Source organism: Staurois parvus, unplaced genomic scaffold, assembly GCF_062004578.1.
Source record: "Staurois parvus isolate SC_StPar_1 unplaced genomic scaffold, SC_StPar_1.0 ptg000283l, whole genome shotgun sequence".
NCBI classification, from domain to species: domain Eukaryota; kingdom Metazoa; phylum Chordata; class Amphibia; order Anura; family Ranidae; genus Staurois; species Staurois parvus.
In genome coordinates this window covers 1,807,970-1,826,757 of record NW_028318079.1, presented here as the reverse complement: position 1 = coordinate 1,826,757, position 18,788 = coordinate 1,807,970, and the positions used below count along the sequence as shown (strand labels likewise).

The following is an 18,788-nucleotide window of genomic DNA, read 5'->3' as shown; positions in this document are numbered from 1 at the left end:
GGATTGATTTGTTCAGTAGAGCTTCATAAGGATTCTTGCAGATGTTTATATGGATCAGATTATGTTATAAACCTGTATCCATAGTCTGTTCACCACAAGACATGCCCACCAGATGCAAGTCATAGTACCCTCAACATGAAGAGAAAGTTGGGAAGAATTCTTGCAAAATGTGCCAGAGGATGGTACCACCTATATAACATTTTAGAAGAATTGTCTAAGATTAGGACATTTCAAGAGCTTTTAGAGATTACTTGCCAGATTGCTTGCCAGTCCTTCACATCAAGCAATATGTTTTAATTCTGCATCCCGCTGGGTTTGATAATGTCTAACAGGTGTCTGCTGTTAGCTATGGAAAAGTAAAGCAAAGATATTAGGCCCTTGGAGAAGGGGTCAGAACAGCATTTCCTTTCAAATGGTGTGAATAAGAATGGTGATGGATAAGAACATATGACTAAGTAGATAAAGTTTCCTAATTGCATGTATCGGAAGTGTTCACGTAGCTCTATGACATGACTAGTGCATAGCTGCAGAAAAGACATCATTCTTTATACAATGTGAATCCTATGCTATTAAAGGGGTAATAAACATTAAACTCACATCCCATGGTGAATGTTGCAGTGTCAAAGATCAGGTTCACCTTTAAAAAAAAAAAAAGAAAAAAAACCCAACCCCCTTCCATCACAGGAGGATTATTTCTTCAAATAGCTGCATCCTCCCACTGTTTGTGCAACCGAGCCAGTTCAACATTCAAATCAAATCTAAGGGATGTTAGTGCACAGGTACTAGATTTTTAGGGACTGGGCTGCAGACAGAGAGGCAATTAAAGACCTGCAAGACAGGTGGCTGGACAGGTTAGTGTATTGAAGGATCTATAGGATTTTATTTTTTTAAAAACAAATATGTTCTTTTAACCTGAAGTTTAGTCTGCTTATATATTGCCTTCCTTTGCTCAGCACCTCCCCATCCTTTTCCCTAGAAAAATAAAACACATATAGTGCTCTCCATTTAACCACTTCATTAAAAAGAAAAAACAATCCAAATGCACTTGCATAAACATAAAAATATCCAGCATATCAAGTGTTAAATATCCAAAACCGCAGATATTGCAATCTCACTGCTGCCAGCAATCCCTATGACCACATGGCTGTACACACAAACTTGTTAACATGTTGACCTTTTAATTAGTTGGTTAAAATGGAGAGCACTATATGTGTTTTTATTGTTCTGTGGGAGCTATGAATAAAGATCTGTATCCTTGGAGGTTATGTTTTACCTGGAAGGCGCTGCCGAAGCTGGAAGTGATCATTACCATCATTTTACTTATCTGTGTCTGTCTAGACCTCTTATAGTTTGGACGTCAATAGTAAGGTGAATGGATTCACGTACACTTTAGGTGTAGGGGTGGAAGCACCATTTCATCAGAAGAAGAGTTGCTGAAGACAAGGAATGTTTATGCATGCAAATTTTTCACTTTATGAAGACACAAACTTTTTTCACTCTTACTTATTTTTTATGTGTTTGTATGAATTTATTATATGAATTGTGTGTACAGTAGATATATGAATTGTTCTCATTTGCCCTTTTTATTCATTAGTTTGTTTACTGTTTTGTTTTCTATTAGGTGTAGTTGCGCATATTTTTTTATACATGTTTATAGACTGGGCTGAGAGTTTTAGTTTTATCTCATGTTTGCACTTTTAACACTATTTTAGCTCTGCGCATTTTTTATAATTTGTTATTGCTGAGGGTTGGGTGATTAACAGCCTGTGCGTGCTGGCTTTTGGTTTATTTTTGTTTGGATTGTACAGTGACATTTTTACATGTTTTTTATAGTTTGAAAATGTATTTTGTTTAAAGTGATGATAATCCTATGACTGCAAAAACAGTACTGTTCATGTTTTTTTGTTTTTTTTTTGTTTTTTTATAGAAGCTTACAATTTATTAATATAAAGAGCATTTTTCTTAATCAAAAGAAGAATAAAAAAAAACAACGTAGAGCTTATCTTGAAAATAGGTTAGCGCTATAAAAAAAAATTAAAAAGTGTTGTTAAAAGTTTTCAATGGCTTTTTGCTAAAATGTTTCTCAAAGTGAGACTCCGCAGAATAACTTGGAAGCAAGCTGCATGCCACCAAGAGAAGGTTAGCAATGTACAGCCTTACAAGACCCACTACGAGAGCGAGTTCTCTGTTTTGTTCCGGTTTTATTTATGTTTATTCATCAAGGATGAGCAAAACCATATCTTATCTTAGCAAATTGGAATCACTGAAAAGTATACAACAAGCTTGCCATGAATAATATACCACTCAAAATATTAAAAAAAATCATCCGGCAAAAATTAATACTTTGGTCATATTTCTGTGGAAACCTTGTCCTTAATAACTTTACAAACAGATTTGCTAACCATATAATATACCAATACACACGACGTAACCGATTTAGCCAAAAGTATGTGAAAATTTAATTGTCTTTTGTAGGGATGTACTGATATATCAGCGGCCGAAAATAGTGATAGGAAAAAAGGTGCTACGCCCCCCCCCCCCTTTTTTTTTTTTTCAATGTGTAACCTCGTATATACTGTATAGGGCTTGCTTTAGGAAAAAAAAAAGTCTTGAGTGACTGTGAGATTGGGGGAAAAAAAAGCTCCAGTTACCATGGGACTAGGCCTCAAGTCTTCACAAGTTGGCTTGACAGTTATCAGGCCTACTATTCTTTCCACTAATACCAGAGATGCATTGTTTACTCCCACTTGCACCAGGATGATTTCTACTCGCAATGGCCACAGACCACCACCCCCCCACCCTCTAAAGTCTGCAGGACTCTAGTGCATCCCATTGTGATTCTAATGACGTTGATTCAAGCCCTGAATAAGGAGAGGCATTTCCCCAGACCGTGTTGGCTGTATTTGTTACTTTTAACCAAATTTAATGATGCCTTTTGTAGGGCTGTACCGATGTATCGGCGGTCGAAAATAGTGTTATCGGCATTTTGGCGATAGCAAAAAGGTGCTGGTACATGCAAAGTCACATCCCATAGACTTTCATGCAAAAACACCCCCTCATGACGTCAATGCAAAATTATGTCTCATAGACTTTCATGCAAAGTCACATCCCCATTGCTTCAATGAAAAAACACCCCCTAGTGACTTCACTTCAAGGATGATTGCTACTCACAATGGCCACAGACCACCCCCTCTAAAGTCTGCAGGACAGCAAACTGGCCCTTTGTTTAGAAAGTCTGGAGACATTGCTCTAGTGCATCCCATTGTGATTCTAATGAGGTTGATTCAAGCCCTGAAGAAGGGGATGCATTTCCCCAGACCGTATTTGTTACTTTTAACCAAATTTAATACAAAAAAATTCCAAAAACAACCTCCTGCGCTTAAATGGAATCCTATCCTTCAAAAGCTGCCGACACCAAACTTATACTCAAGTAAGTGAATGATCAATTAAAATAAATAGTGTAGCGCTAATAATACTAACAAATTACGTGTTAAAATGCACAAACTCTATATACATCCCCTACATATATATATCCACGGTGATAAATCAATACATAAATAATAAAATAGTTGTGTCATACGTGAATTCCCTCACAGGGAATATTTAGTGAAAAAAGTGACACACACACTCCTATTTGCACATTGTGAAACAATATGTATACTGGTGCACAAAATTAGTGAACAAATAATCAATTCAAAAAGTCCAAAATGATATAATAATAGTAATACGATAATTTGTGATGATCCTCACACTTCACTCTTCATGCAAGAATATATAATGTGCCGTATACGTGGTACACACGTGCCAATCCTTTACCAGCCAAAATACCCCCTCACCTCCTTCATTAGACCCCACAGGGTCAACACGCTTTGAGGATCAAGTGATCCTATCAGAATGGGTCCCTCTCAGGCTTTCCCCTCACATCTCCAGCCTCCAACAGACTAACAGCCAGCTCCTCACAGGATCATGATAAGACACAAACAGAGACCCTCCATAGTGCAACCGGTTTTTACTGCATCAAATTTAAAAACAATAATAAGTATTACACTCACATTTGCCCACGAGTTTTCCAGCTTTTTACCACATGCTATGGGTGTACTCAACAGGGTGATCCAATATGGCCCCCACGCCGGAAATTACGTCACCGGAAGCTCCTCCCCACGTACCAACGCGTTGCGCCACGCCCACCTCGTGACTTCATCATGAGGTTGATTCAAGCCCTGAAGAAGGGGAGGCATTTCTCCACACCATGTTGGCTGTATTTGATACTTTTAACCAATAAACATTTTGAAAACCTTAACTTGTTGCAGTCAGAGCTTAATTACTTCCATCTCCTTGTTTCAGCTGCATTATCTATACTTGTAGAAGTTTAGTCATTTACCTCCATTACATGGGGTTGTCCTCAGTAAGACTCACTGGTTTCAGAATCGTGATTGTATCGGAAAGCTGCCCTAAAGTCTGCTTTATGAGTTCAGCTGAAACTCACTCCAGTAATGTTCTAATTTCAAACCTGGCAGATAAAAGGAAAATTACCCTTCACTCAGCTGCCTGGTAGTCACTCTAAATATAAACAGGTTTTTCTTATTACATGTGTTGATTTTAACTCCCAGCCATAATTTCTGTTTTCAGCTGGAAGCTTTCTACTCCATATTTACCACCGAGCAGCAGGACCACGTCAAGTCTGTGGACTATTTGAGGAACAACTTCAGACCCAAGCAGCGCTTAAATGACAGGGTGGTGTATAAATCTGCGGTGAAAGACGCTTGGAATCAGGACATGAATGACGACTTGGACAACCCATTTGGCACGGAAGCATCGAAAGGTAGCTTATTTCTCATGCTAGAGAGAGATTTTAGGTTCCTTCTTTGCTGGAACTGAAGCCTGAGACAGGTGTTTAATTAAAATGTCAGAGTGGAAAAATGTACAAGTGTATGTAGCCAGTAGAGTGTGGAATCATAGGTTTTATTTGGTTCTGCCAATGCATAGGAAATTTCTACATTTTATAAAGGAAAGCCCCCAGCCAAACAGCTATATTCCTCCTTGAAATATACACGCTATTTTAGACGCCAGTATTTTAAAGCAAAATCACTTTGAGGTTGATTTACTAAAACCGGAGAGAGCAAAATCTGGCGCCGCTCTTCACAGAAGCCAATCAGCTTTCAGGTTTTAATGTCAAAGCTTCCCTGAACGAGCTGAAGATAGAAGCTGATTGGCTACCATACACAGCTGCACCAGATTCTGAGTGCTCCAGTTTTAGTAAATTCCCCCCTTTGATCTCCCCATCTTTGGTATGTAGTAGACCATTCAGTAAACTACAGTTCTGCTGCCTTTGGGACGCTGGGCAGCCTTCTGCCTGTTCTTTGGATTCCTGTGGTATTTCATCACGCTATTATTGTCCATCCTAGACTACACTTCTTGTAACCCACCGGGGTACTTTTTCTCTCCCTTTCGTTTTTGGAACAGGCATTAGTGCTCAAGTTGCAGTTCACACCACAAAAATGCATTCTGTTTTTGCTTACAGTTCATATCACACTCTGGTCCGGTGCAGTTTTGATGCAGTTTGCTATGTTCTAGTACAGTTCTGTACATAAAAAAAAAAAACATGTTCTACTTTTTTTTCTGCACCGGAAACTGACTGGAACGGTGTGAACTAGGGTGATTGGAATACGTGAAAAACACTGCGCATGCATTTTTGATGCATAAAAAAATGCTCTGGACTGCATCTGGTGTGAACCAGCCCTCAAGCCAGATATCAGCTTTCAGTTCGCCTTCATGACTCTTGTAAGAGTTACAAAATAATTTTTACATTTGGCTGTGGTTAAAGCCCAGCTCTAGCCAGAATATATTTGTATACATGAGTGATCCTCAAAACTGTTTAATATAATAATGATTAGTTTTGTTACGCATTGAAATTCGGACAAAATTTTCCTTATTCAGAGATTCCGATATATCTGAATCTTAGAATCACAATAGTAACAAATTTCAACGAATCAGATGTATATTTGAAAAAAACAAAAAACAAGGAATTCATTCATATTCAATTGTTTGTGACTACAGGGCGTTGTAAGTTCAGTAGTATGTGTCACACTCTGTATTGGTATGATTGGCCCAAGTAGCAAAACGTCAAAGTCGCAATGCAAAGTCGCACACAACTTTGGGGTTGGAGCAGTGTGAACCGAGCCTTAATGTTTGAAGCATCAGAAATAACATCATGACATAAATGAATGCATATCTTCCTAAATAACTTCCAAAAATACAAATCAATTCAGAGCAGCGAATATATGAAACCAATCAGCAAATCATACGCAAAACGAATTCTGAATCATTCTAACATAACGAATATGACGCAATGAAATGATTGCGTTAAAGCGGAGCTCCACCCAAAAGGGGAAGTTCCGCTTTAAGGACTGCTCCCTTGCTCCCCATTAACGATTGGGGGGGAGCGGATACCTGAATTTGACAGGTACGCGCTCCCACTTCCGGTCCGATCGCCTAGGCGATCGGAAACGGAAGGTGTCCTACCTCCCTGTAGTCTTTTGGGACACATGACAGGTCCCAGAAGACTACAGGACCATTCATGAAGCGCAGCACTACTTGCACATGGGTACCCGGCTATGAAGCCGCAAGCTATCACAGCCGGGTGCCCACACTGAAGATGCCGGCCTCCTGGAATACAGGACGGCTGGTGAAATGGGCTGTGGGGGATATACCGTGGGACCGAGGGACAGGTAAGTGGCTGTTTTTTAAAAGTCAGCAGCTACAGTTTTTGTAGCTGCTGACTTTTATTTTTTGACAGTTGAGTGGAACTCCGCTTTAAGAAATGAGTCTGAAACAAAACAAATGTTTTCATTGTGCACATCTTCAAGGTATAGGGAGAAAAAGAGTATCACACCAAAGGTCCACCAGTATTTATTTTGTCATGGAAATCCAAAGGTAACAAGCCAATACAATACATTTTGGAGATGTGTCGGGTTCTCCCTTTCTGAGAGCTTAAACTGCTGGTTTGAAGGGATTTTTTTTTTTAAGGGTTGAAGGGAATGTTTAACTCGTTTACATTAACCCCTTGATGCCAACTGCATGCAAATTAGCGGCCTCACAGAACTGGGCTTTTTTCCATGGGGCCGCTAATTTACGTACCTGTCTTTGTGCTGGGAGCATGCCGCGCAGCACGCTCCCAGCACAAAGACCGCGGTGTCACTGCGAGTCCCAGGCTTCAACTTTAACTTGTTTTATATTTTTTCTCATTCACGTAGGCATACCTTTTAAAAAAAAAAGTAAAAAATGGCAGCTAAACTTTTTCGATGTTCTTTTCTGGATCTCCAGCAAGGAAAAATTCTACTTGGTTCCCTTTGCTTTGAGGGTTCCTGGGAAGCTGCATTTGCTATAATTAACCCTCTCTGTACTGTGCAGACAAATATCTCTTCAGTTGTACTAGATTTGAACACGGCCTGTCTTGACAAAGAGTTAAAGGGCTTGGTTTCTCCATTGCTTGTTAATGAGAACTGGACTCCACCAGCCTATAGCCCAGCTATTGAGACAGATCACGCTGAGCTAGCTGAGAAATTCTTGCCGTCAACCATGATACCTCCTTAGAAATATCTAAAAGTTGAGAAATATTTAATTTTCTTTTATTGGTATAATGTGTGAATTATTATTATTACATCGAGTTTATATAGCGCCAAAGGGTTTGCTCAGCGCTGTACAATAGAGGGGGGAACAATACATGAAACACTACAGCAACAACAAACAGCACACGAGGGGTTAGAGGGCCCTACTCTTTCAAGCTTACAATCTAGGAATTGATAACAAATACAGTGTTTTTCTTTCTGAAATCTGACTGCAAAAGTGGAGATACATTTTAAAATGTCCCTTGTTTATTTCCCAAAGTAGGCTTTAGCATTCAACCACTCCTCATTGTGTTTATATGAGGTCGCTCGGACTCAAAATGTCTGCTTAGCTGTCAGCTGTGCATTTGTACGGTATTCTTTCTCATCCATGCACGCATATTAACACCGCTCTCTCGTTCCATTTCCCATAATCCTAATGCACAACAGATGCGTCCACATATGAACTGTCCAATATATTCCTCGTGTTTTTTGCTTTTTTTTAGTTTATAAAAAAAAAGAAACAAGCTCGCCGAACGGTTCTAATTTGAGTAAAAAGATCATTTGAATCGCACACTCGATTTACATTTCTACGCTCATTGCTCTTGGTGCGTGCTTCCCTCGCCCCAGCCAATTCTTCTACAAATCCATTCTGAATCTGAAATGAAGATAAAAGCACTTTTGTGTCGCGTCCCAGAATGCTTCAGGTGCTCGCAGGCCAAAGTGGCCAGAACTGAACCAACATTTCTGTCGTTATGACATTGTTTGGCTTTTTTTTGTGGAGTGGCTTCTACATCGGGAACAGCGAGAGGCTAATTTGGGCCAGTTACCCAAATCGTTTATATCACTGCAAGCCAATAATGGTAATTATTACGAGCACAGACTCATTGATTGTTCCTGCCTCTCCATGTGAATTAAAGGAAAAATATACACGGTTTGTGACTTGCATTTTTCTCGCTTTTAATGAGCCTAAGGCACGTGGCCAGTGTGCGGTGTGTTTGAATGTGCTTCTACTGAAGAATATATCAAATTAAAGTGAAATTTGGAAATTGCAAAAATAGCATATGTTATGTGCTTTGTGACTACCATAGCATTACCACAGCTGTTTTTCCAAGTCCTCTCTCTTTTGATCTTGCCAGTAGGTCTGTGACTTTTCCACTCGTTTTAACAGGCCAAGCTGTTCAGCAAAAGTGGCAGTTAGATGAGTTTTGACAAACTTATAAAACTGGTGAGGATGCTTACAGCAGTTAGCTTTAAAGCGGAGTTCCACTCACCCTGTCAAAAAAATAAAAGTCAGCAGCTACAAAAACTGTGACTGCTGACTTTTAAAAAAACAGTCACTTACCTGTCCCTCGGTCCCGTGGTGTGTCCTCCGCAGCCCGTTTCACCGGCCGTCCTGTATTCCAGGAGGCCGGCATCTTCATTGTGGGCACCAGGCTGTGATAACTTGCGGCTTCACAGCCGGGTACCCACTGCGCATGTGCGAGTAGCGCTGCGCTTCATGAATGGTCCTGTAGTCTTCTGGGACTTGTTACGTGTCCCAAAAGACTACAGGGAGGGAGGGCACCTTCCGGAAGTGGGAGCGGGTACCTGTCAAATTCAGGTACCTGCCCCCCCCTCTGCCCCCCAAAGGTGCCAATCCTTAATGGGGAGTAGGGGAGCAGTCCTTACAGCGGAACTTCACTTTTGGGGGGAGCTCCACTTTAAAGTGGTTCTAAAGGCTCCAGGTTTTTTACCTTCATGCGTGTAGCAGCTCCCTCCTAATACTTACCTGAACTTCATCATGATCCAGCAATGTTCACAAGAGTCTTGGCTCTCTGGAGACTCTCCCTCTTATTGGCTGAGACAGCAGTGAGAGCCATTGGCTCCCAATCACAGCTAGTGAGCTCCCTGGGTTTAGTAACACTTGGAGGAAAAACCAAAACTTTAGTATCACTTTAATTCATATGGTTTAAACCAGGGGTGTCCAGCCCACGGCCCAAGACACGTTACTTCTCCTTTAAGGGCCCTGTAATCCATTGCTGAGGAGCATTATGTCAAAGCACACTGATATTGTATGTGTTAACAAGCAGCCCGTTCACAATCGGTGAGAAGGCAACGCACCTCGACAGCCCAAACTGTATCTGCACTTTTACTGGCAGCACACCGCGACATGAATAGCATGCCATGTGTTGTGGAAATGTGAATGGGGCTTAAAAAAGAAAAGGGGGGGGGGAATCGCCTTGAAAGACTTGCTCTTTTTCCGCCATCACTCACTGTTATAAGTAACCGGGAAATATGATTTCTATTTTCCATTTTCCATGTTTGATTGCAGGTCTTATAAATGACAGCAGATCCAGTATGTACCTGTGTGTTTGCTATGATTGTCAATGTGTTCTAATGCTGCTACTCTGTGTACTCTCTGACACATTTCTCCAAATGAGCATTTCCCAGGAAAGAGAGCTGATTACATGGTAGAGCTCAGCGACTGGCAGGCAGTGTGGATGAACTGCTGCAGACAAGTGTTTGGGTGAATAGTGGAGCTGATGTGGGAACAAAGAGGATAATATTGAGCTGATGGGACTCATTACCATATCAGCATTCCTAGATGAATACTTGGGATCTTCACTAGACCCCTCTGCTGCTGTTGCTACCGCATAACCTGGGGGGTCTGGTTTTGAAGCTGGGGGTGTTAATGGTCCCAAGGCTTTCAAAAGAGATGCAACCACGACAGCCCTTGTCACCCCTTGTGGAATACATGGAGCACATGTTCTTGCCATGCTCTTATGCAGGCCATACATGGTTTGAATTCTGAATGATTTTTCATCTGAAAATCGAAAACGTCATTCGCTCGGTAATCCATGGTGCCATCAATGATTTGGAAAATCGGCCGACCAAGTTATAAAGTTCACCCCATATAACAGGCGAAACTTCTGTTCCTGCCAGGTCATGGCTCATGTGCATATTCTTTTTGGAAAAACGATTGTACGATTTGAACATCATTAAGTCGAAAATCGGTCGTTTTTCACTAATTTTCCAACATGCCTGATCACCAAAAGGAAGAGGAACCACGAAAATCGGCCGGTGCCATTGACAAACTAACAGAGCAAAAATCGGCTGATTATTCTTTTCGGACAAAAAATCAGTCAAATTTTGACCCATGTATGGCCGGCATTAGTCTTCTGACATCAGTAACCTCTTCATGCATTGGAATAAACTGAAGATGCTGCTGACATTAATAGAGAATGAGTCACTAATTCTCATGTGTAATCGTTTGATTCTCCAGTCTTGTTATAATAGTGCAACTTTCGCTTTCAAGAATGTATTATTTACTTGTACTCTCTCCCTGTCAGAGCAGAAGCGTTGGACAGAGTGATGGACCGCAAGGTTGTCTCATCTCCTGCCCAAAAACAGTGCACATAAGATACTCAAAAAGACTGTCATTTAGCAATGGTGCTGTCATGAATACATAAAGGGATACAAGAATCCCTCATGGAAGAAAAATATATTTTAAAAATATTCTTCACAAACATATTGCCATATATTTGAAATGCTACAATTTTGGCCATATTCAATATATTTCAAAATATATTTCAATAAAAAAAAAAAAATATATATATATATATATATATATATATATATATATATATATATATATATACCGTATTTTTCGCTCCATGAGACGCACTTTTTTTCGCCGCAAAAAAGGTCAGTGCGTCTTATGGAGTGAATATAACGCGGCCGGTCCGGTATTTCTGTCGACACCATGTCAGAATATCGGGCCGGCTGCTCAGCTCTTCTCTCCTGCAGGACCTTACCTGTTCCTCGCTCCAGCGCTGTACAGTCTTCCCGCGCTGTGAATGGTCCGGCGTCTTCTGGGACACGACAGTTCCCAGAAGGCTCCGGGCCATTCACAGAGCGCAGCGCTTCTCGCGCATGCGCAATGGGCACCCGGCTGTCACAGAAGTCAGCGTGAGAAGAAGGAAGGACAACTCCGCGGAAGTGGGAGCGGGTACCTGTCAAATTCAGGTACCTGCTCCCCCTCCCTCCCCAAAGGTCTGCAGTCTCTGGTCATCCCCTGCACTGTCTGCAGTCTCTGGCCATATGTACTATGTCCGCAGTCTTTGGTCATCCCCTGTACTATGTCCGCAGTCTCTGGTCATCCCCTGTACTGTGTCCGCAGTATCTGGTCATCCCCTGTACTGTGTCCGCAGTCTCTGGTCATCTCCTGTACTGTGTCCGCAGTCTCTGGTCATCTCCTGTACTATGTCCGCAGTCTCTGGTCATCTCCTGTACTATGTCCGCAGTCTCTGGTCATCTCCTGTACTATGTTCGCAGTCTCTGGTCATCTCCTGTAATATGTTCGCAGTCTCTGGTCATCTCCTGTAATATGTGGGCAGTCTCTGGTCATCCCCTGTACTATGTCTGCAGTCTCTGGTCATCCCCTGTACTATGTCTGCAGTCTCTGGTCATCCCCTGTACTATGTCTGCAGTCTCTGGTCATCTCCTGTAATATGTGTGCAGTCTCTGGTCATCCCCTGTACTGTGTCCGCAGTCTCTGGTCCTCTCCTGTACTGTGTCCGCAGTCTCTGGTCCTCTCCTGTACTGTGTTCGCAGTCTCTGGTCCTCTCCTGTACTATGTACACAGTCTCTGGTCCTCTCCTGTACTATGTACACAGTCTCTGGTCATCTCCTGTACTGTGTCCGCAGTCTCTGGTCATCTCCTGTACTGTGTCCGCAGTCTCTGGTCATCTCCTGTACTGTGTCCGCAGTCTCTGGTCATCTCCTGTACTATGTACGCAGTCTCTGGTCATCTCCTGTACTATGCACGCAGTCTCTGGTCATCTCCTGTACTATGTCCGCAGTCTCTGGTCATCTCCTGTACTATGTACACAGTCTCTGGTCATCTCCTGTACTATGTACACAGTCTCTGGTCATCTCCTGTACTGTGTCCGCAGTCTCTGGTCATCTCCTGTACTATGTACGCAGTCTCTGGTCATCTCCTGTACTATGTACGCAGTCTCTGGTCATCTCCTGATCAGACTCCAATCCATTACGCTCAATCTGCAGATCCGATCCATCCTGCAGGGATCATCGGAGGAGGTGACACCAGGTGTTACCACACCGGGTGACACCAACCCTAGGGACGCCCCTGAGAAATGCTAAAGAAATACAGAAAGGAGCGCCAGACCAAAAGTGGATTAAAGCCCAAGATCATTTTAATTGTTGATAAAAAAGTTATATAAAGACATACAATACATTTCGAGAGGAAATCCAACTCCTCCTTCATTAGGTCTAGAAGAATACATTTCAGATTCTCTGTACTCTACAATACTCATTTATTTCAGGTACTTATATAGTGCTGTCAATTTATGCAGCGCTTTACATATATATTGTACATTCACATCAGTCCCTAACCCTCAAGGTGTGTACAATCTAAGGTCCCTAACTTACATTCATACATACACATACTAGGGCCAATTTAGACAAGATCCAATTCACCTACCAGCATGTCTTTGGACTGTCCTTGAAAGTGTTTCACCAAAACTGAATCTCCTGTTGCAGAGGAGGCCTTTAACTTGACTCCCAAACTACCCAACCAGGAAATGAGATCTCTCAAGGCCTTCTGTGCAGAAACTGTGCCGCTACGTGCTGCGGATGGCATTTGTTAAATTTGTTGGTAGCGTTCGAAGATGATAGATCAATAAACCTAAGGATTGGAATGCCATTTTTATTAACCGTAAATTACAAATTGGCTTGCGTGGCTATTTTATGTTTTATCAATTTCGTTAGCAAAATGCTTCCTTTAATTAGCCGCACAGAGCTTAGATTAGTACGGTTAGAGACCTGTTGCATCAAATGCCCGGATACGCCTGTCTTCCATCTCCCTAGCTGGCAGTTATCTTCTGTCGGAGCTGTCCAGTACACACTGTATAATCCACTTCAGAGTGTTGCCTGCAGGGCAGTAATTTGTTTTAGCGGAGAGTTTGTGTTTCCGGATGTGATTGGGTGTTCTGTGACCTTTTTCTCCAAGATCTTTGCCAAGCCAGCAAACTAAACTTCACCTGAAGCTGCACAGGCCCCTCACTGTTCCGTAATTATAAACGCTTAACATATGTCTGACCATTTACCTCGCCAAGTTGCACAGTTTTATCCTGAGTTGTTCTATTTGCTGATCTGGTTAACCCATGTGATGCCAGGAAATTAAAGCAATGTGTTCCATGTGTTTGCTGTGGAATGCATAAATAGTGTGCACTATTATCTGATAGTTGGATATGAAGATAATAAATGTATGGAAAATTTAAAATGAATGTATGACTAAGCCTACTTAGGGCTTAGCCATGGATTTTGAATGTTGAAACTGGTGAGTTTGTTTAGGGTTCGGACATTTTTTTTAAATAGGGTTGTATTTGTAAAAGACCTTCACAGGCAGCAAATTTAACCTGTTTTTGCATGAGTAGAGTAAAGCTAGCTGTACAGTGGTAGATTTTTGTTTGAAAATTGGTTGTTTTGGAAACCTTTTTGTTCATTTTTTTTTTTTTTTTTTTAAATAGTTAGGGCTCATGTACACTGCAGCTGAAAAACTCACGTTTAGGATCTGTTCAGCAGTTTTTTCAGCAGCCCCTGAACTCTCCCTAATGTTTTCCTATGTGTCCATATACACATCTTCGTTTACAGGCATTTGAGTTTACAGTAGTTTTTTTGAACGCAGAAAAGTTGCGTTCAGCAGTCGATTTTATCAGTGTTTCAAACACAAAACGCTTGTAAATGAGGCAAATCGTGTTTATAAACGCTTGCGGTTGAAATTTTTTTTTTTAACTTTTCCAGTTCCTGATGCTGTCCAGAGCCTTTTTTTCATCATGAAAAATGCATGCAAAGCATTTTCAAGGTACTCAGATGGACAAAACACTGCACACAGGATGTTCCTACCAAGCTTGTCACACATTGTAATGACCAATTTACACCTCAGATCTCTCCAACCCTTGGAAACAAAAGATATGTTAATGACCATTCACACCTCAAATTCCTCATGAAGACCCCCTGCCAGGTGGCCTTAATGACTCCCGCCACCAGACACCTTTCCCACCCTTGGAAACAAAATAAATGTTAATGAGCAACTCACACTTAAGCTAATCTCAACACATACTGCTGTCTCTGCTTCTACTCTGTGTATTTCTCTGAAACAGTCTGAAATAGTTAATAATTTACCACTTTTCAGTGCATTCTGGGCATTTGGGAGGTTTTCCTGTTCTTATCTTTAAAAACATGCTTCTAAACCCAAACGTACATAAACGCATTATGCAAACGTGGCTAAACAGACGTTTTTTAACCTACGTTTTCCAGCAGTTAGTTTCCATCTTTCAGAAGTGTCCCATATACATGGGGCCTGAATGTGGTCAAATTGATAATCGTTTCCCACCGTAGTGATGAGCAAAATCAAAGGAGGATGGAAAATGTTTCACATTTTTTAACTGATCAAACAAAATTCATTTAATTCAAATTCCCATTCAAAATCACATTCACTTCTGTCCATCCTGTCATGCCTGTCATGGCCATCAAATTATTTTTTTTAGGAATTTCTTATAATATCTTATTGTCTAGTCCCTGATGGTATCCTCAAATGCTCTAACAAACGATCTTCAAGTCAATGTTCAAAGGGAAATCTGGCAGTGTATGGCTAGCTTTATGATTAAAGGAAAACTTGTAATTGGATACATAGTCTGTCCTATGAACAAATCTGGTGCAGCTCTGCATAGTGACCAATCAGCTTCCAGTTTTTTCAAAGCTTAAACAAGTTGAAGTTAAAAGCTGCCAAGCACACTTGCACCAGATTTTTCACTCTCCAGCTTTAGTAAATCAACCCCACTGAGCTTTGAGCTTCACTGACTGTCAGCCACCCAAAAAAGTATTGAAGCCAAAGGGTCACCAGAAGGAGCTCAGCAATGCCCATTTTACATTTATCTCTTATAGGACTGATTTGATTTTAATTATAGGTGTCCCCTTCAAGCCACAGGAAAAAAATGTGGGTGGATGCAATATGCCGCATATGAAGTGTGACTGAGTCATGAAGGACTAGGTGCCTTGTGACGTTCATGAGACATGGACTAGGTGCCATGTGGCATGAAAGACTGTGTCTTGCGACGTGAATGAAGGACTAGTTGCCTTGTGAGATGAACGGAGTAGATGCCTTGTGACATGAATGAGGCATGAAGGACTCTGTGCCTTGAGACATGAATGAAGCATGAAGGACTAGTTGTCTCGTTACAAAAATGAGCATTGAAGAACTAAGTGCCATGTGGCATGCCTGAGGTATGAAGGAATAGATGTCTTGTGACATGAATGAGGCATGAAGTGACTAGGTGACGTGAATGAGGCATGAAAGAACTAGGTGGCAAGACTGAGGTATGAAGGACTAGGTACCATGTGGCATGACTGCGGAATGAAGGACTAGGTGCCTTGTGACATGAATGAGGCATGAAGGACTAGGTGCCTTTTGACATGAATGAGGCATGAAGGACTAGGTGCCTTGTAACGTGAGTGCGGTATGAAGGACTAGGTGCCATGTGGCATGACTGAGGAATGAGGGACTAGGTGCTTTGTGGCATGAATGAGGCATGAGGGACTAGGTGCCTTGTGACGTAAGTGCGGTATGAAGGAATAGGTGCCATGTGACATGACTGAAGCATGAAGATCTAGATGTCTTGTGACATGAGTGAGACATGAGGGGCTGGGTACATTGCGACTTGAATGAGTTATGAAGGATTGGGTGCCTTCTGATATTACTGAGGCATGAAGGACTAAGTGGTTTGTGATCTGAATGAGGCATGAGGGTGTTGCCTTGTGATGTGATTGAGACATGAGGAAATAGATACCCTGTGACATGACTTGGGTATGAGGGACTGGATGCTATGAGGCATTCAAGAATAGCTGCCTTGATATGTGACTGGGACATGGGGGATTAAGTATCTGGGACATGACAGAGGCATGAGGAGGACTAGGTGTTGGGTGACACAACTGAGGCATGACAACCTGGGTACCACGTGACGTCACTGAGGCAAGTACCTCATGATGTGTCTGTGACTCCAGTATATCATAGTTGTCAGACTGCCAGAGTTGACCTCCTTCTGAAAATGCTAGTTGCCTGGCTATTATGATTAACTGATTAGCCTTCAATACTTTGAATCGCTTGTCTGAACAATTTACAGGTCAGGAAAGTCAGTGTAAAGTCAGAAGTCCTTCTCTATATGCTTGTTCCAGCTCAGTGACTCACAGTATTAAAGCCAAATGGGGTAGCATGACAAGTCAGCTAGGATTTGCAGAATGAGAGGTCAGCACTGGTAGACTTCATGTATTCTCTCAGGAAAGGTTTCCTTGTGAAATAAGAAATGTCACGAAGGATGTAAAGGAACTGGCTACAGCAGCACGTGTGAAGCCCCGTCCTGAGGTTTGAGCCTAATGCAGGTTGATTGCCGATCAATGCGTGGGATATTCTCACCAGCACCTGGGATGCTAATGCTTCCCCTACTTAGTGCACCAGGTTAATCCAACATAATCGTCGATTTAGTAGTCTCAGCCCCTTCGAAGTCATTTATACTAGACAGAAAATGTTTTTTTCGGCCCAATTCTTAGCTAAGGCAATGTTCCAACTATTGATCCGAAGTCAAAGGTACAGCGCTATTCAAGAGAGGCAATTTAGTTCACATTCACTATTTCACCCAGCCTGACATCATAAATGAAACCATATCTCACCGTAGAGTTATTGCTGCTCAGTCATCAATCACGGCCTCTAAAGGTTGCCTTGTGTATTGTGGACCTCGAACAGTGACATAACACTTCTCACCAGCTCCCTTTGGGTTGTCTGTGTCAGGCTCATTTCGGAAAGTTGATCCCATGCTTCAGTTCCGACAATTTCCCCGAGCAGAATATATCGGAGGCCCCGGTTTCTCGCAGAAGCCATATAAATACCAGATGTGGTTCACAGAGAGGGCACTGAAAAAACACAAGATCTGGGAGAAGAGCTGCAGGAGAGGGAAGCTCATTGTCTATAACCTGTCAGACTTCTCCATTTAAATAGAAAAAGGTCAAATAATCAGACATATTTATCACACACGCGTCATCCTTGGAATATTACATTTTCTTTTTTTTTTGTAGGGGGATGTATACATTGTAAAAGATAAGTGCTTCAGCAAATGCCCAATGAACTCCAGGCAATTACATTATTTCAGCTATGTAATACTATTATTGCATTGAATTTGTTTAAATGCCCCAGCCTGACTCGTTTCCAGCCTTATGTAATCCCCTGCTCAGCAACACTCAGACTGGAAAGGGAAGGGATAGCATTTGGAGCTAATCAGGTTTCCTACCTGCACATGTGCTGACAAGGACAATGCTGATAGGATGAGAAAACAAAGAGAAGACCTCATTAGTCTGCAGCTTCTCCTTCACTATCCAGTCAAAGGCTACAGGCAGGAAAAAGACCTTCCATGAAGACTGAGATTGAGCACTGCAGTCACTTTTGCAGCAGTTGTTTTCTTATTCTGGGTCACAATCCTGTGCAATGTCCTTTTGTCGCTTTCGGTAAGTTGACCATGCTGACTGCGCTTATGCTTGTCGGACTACATTTTCCCGGAAACTCTATATACTGTCCATAACCTTTGAAAATGTACCTCACGACGAAATAAATGTTACATCACTTCTGCTTTCATCGCAAAACATGTCGTCACTGTCACACCTAAAAATCATGTAGCATTTCTATTTTTTGGTCTATCCCATACACACACACACGGGATAGACCAAATAATAGAAACGCTACATGATTTTCAGGTGTGACCAGTGACGACATGTTTCATGTTGAAAGCAGGTGTGTGTATATATATTTATGTGTGTATGTATATATACAGTATCTCACAGAAGTGAGTACACCCCTCACATTTTTGTAAATATTTTATTCTATCTTTTCATGTAACAACACTGAGGAAATGACACTTTGCTACAATGTAAAGTACTGAGTGTACAGCTTGTATAACATGTAAATTTGCTGTCCCCTCAAAATAACTCAACACACAGCCATTAATGTCTAAACCGCTGACAACAAAAGTGAGTACACCCCTAAGTGACAATGTCCAAATTGGGCCCAATGAGCCATTTTCCCTCCCCTGTGTCATGTGACTCGTTAGTTTTACAAGGTCTCGGGTGTGAATGGGG

The 18,788-nt window shown here is 41.7% G+C and overlaps 1 protein-coding gene across 2 annotated transcripts in view; it reads left to right on the top strand.

The window, feature by feature from the left end:
- The window catches only part of PTPRG (protein tyrosine phosphatase receptor type G), a 715,101-nt gene that overhangs the window by 474,501 nt on the left and 221,812 nt on the right, over positions 1-18,788 (top strand). For both annotated transcript variants that reach the window (XM_089682035.1, XM_089682036.1), the window contains exon 8: positions 4,630-4,822. In XM_089682035.1, coding sequence (XP_089538161.1) covers positions 4,630-4,822 — 193 coding nt within the window. The remainder of the gene's footprint in view (positions 1-4,629; positions 4,823-18,788) is intronic.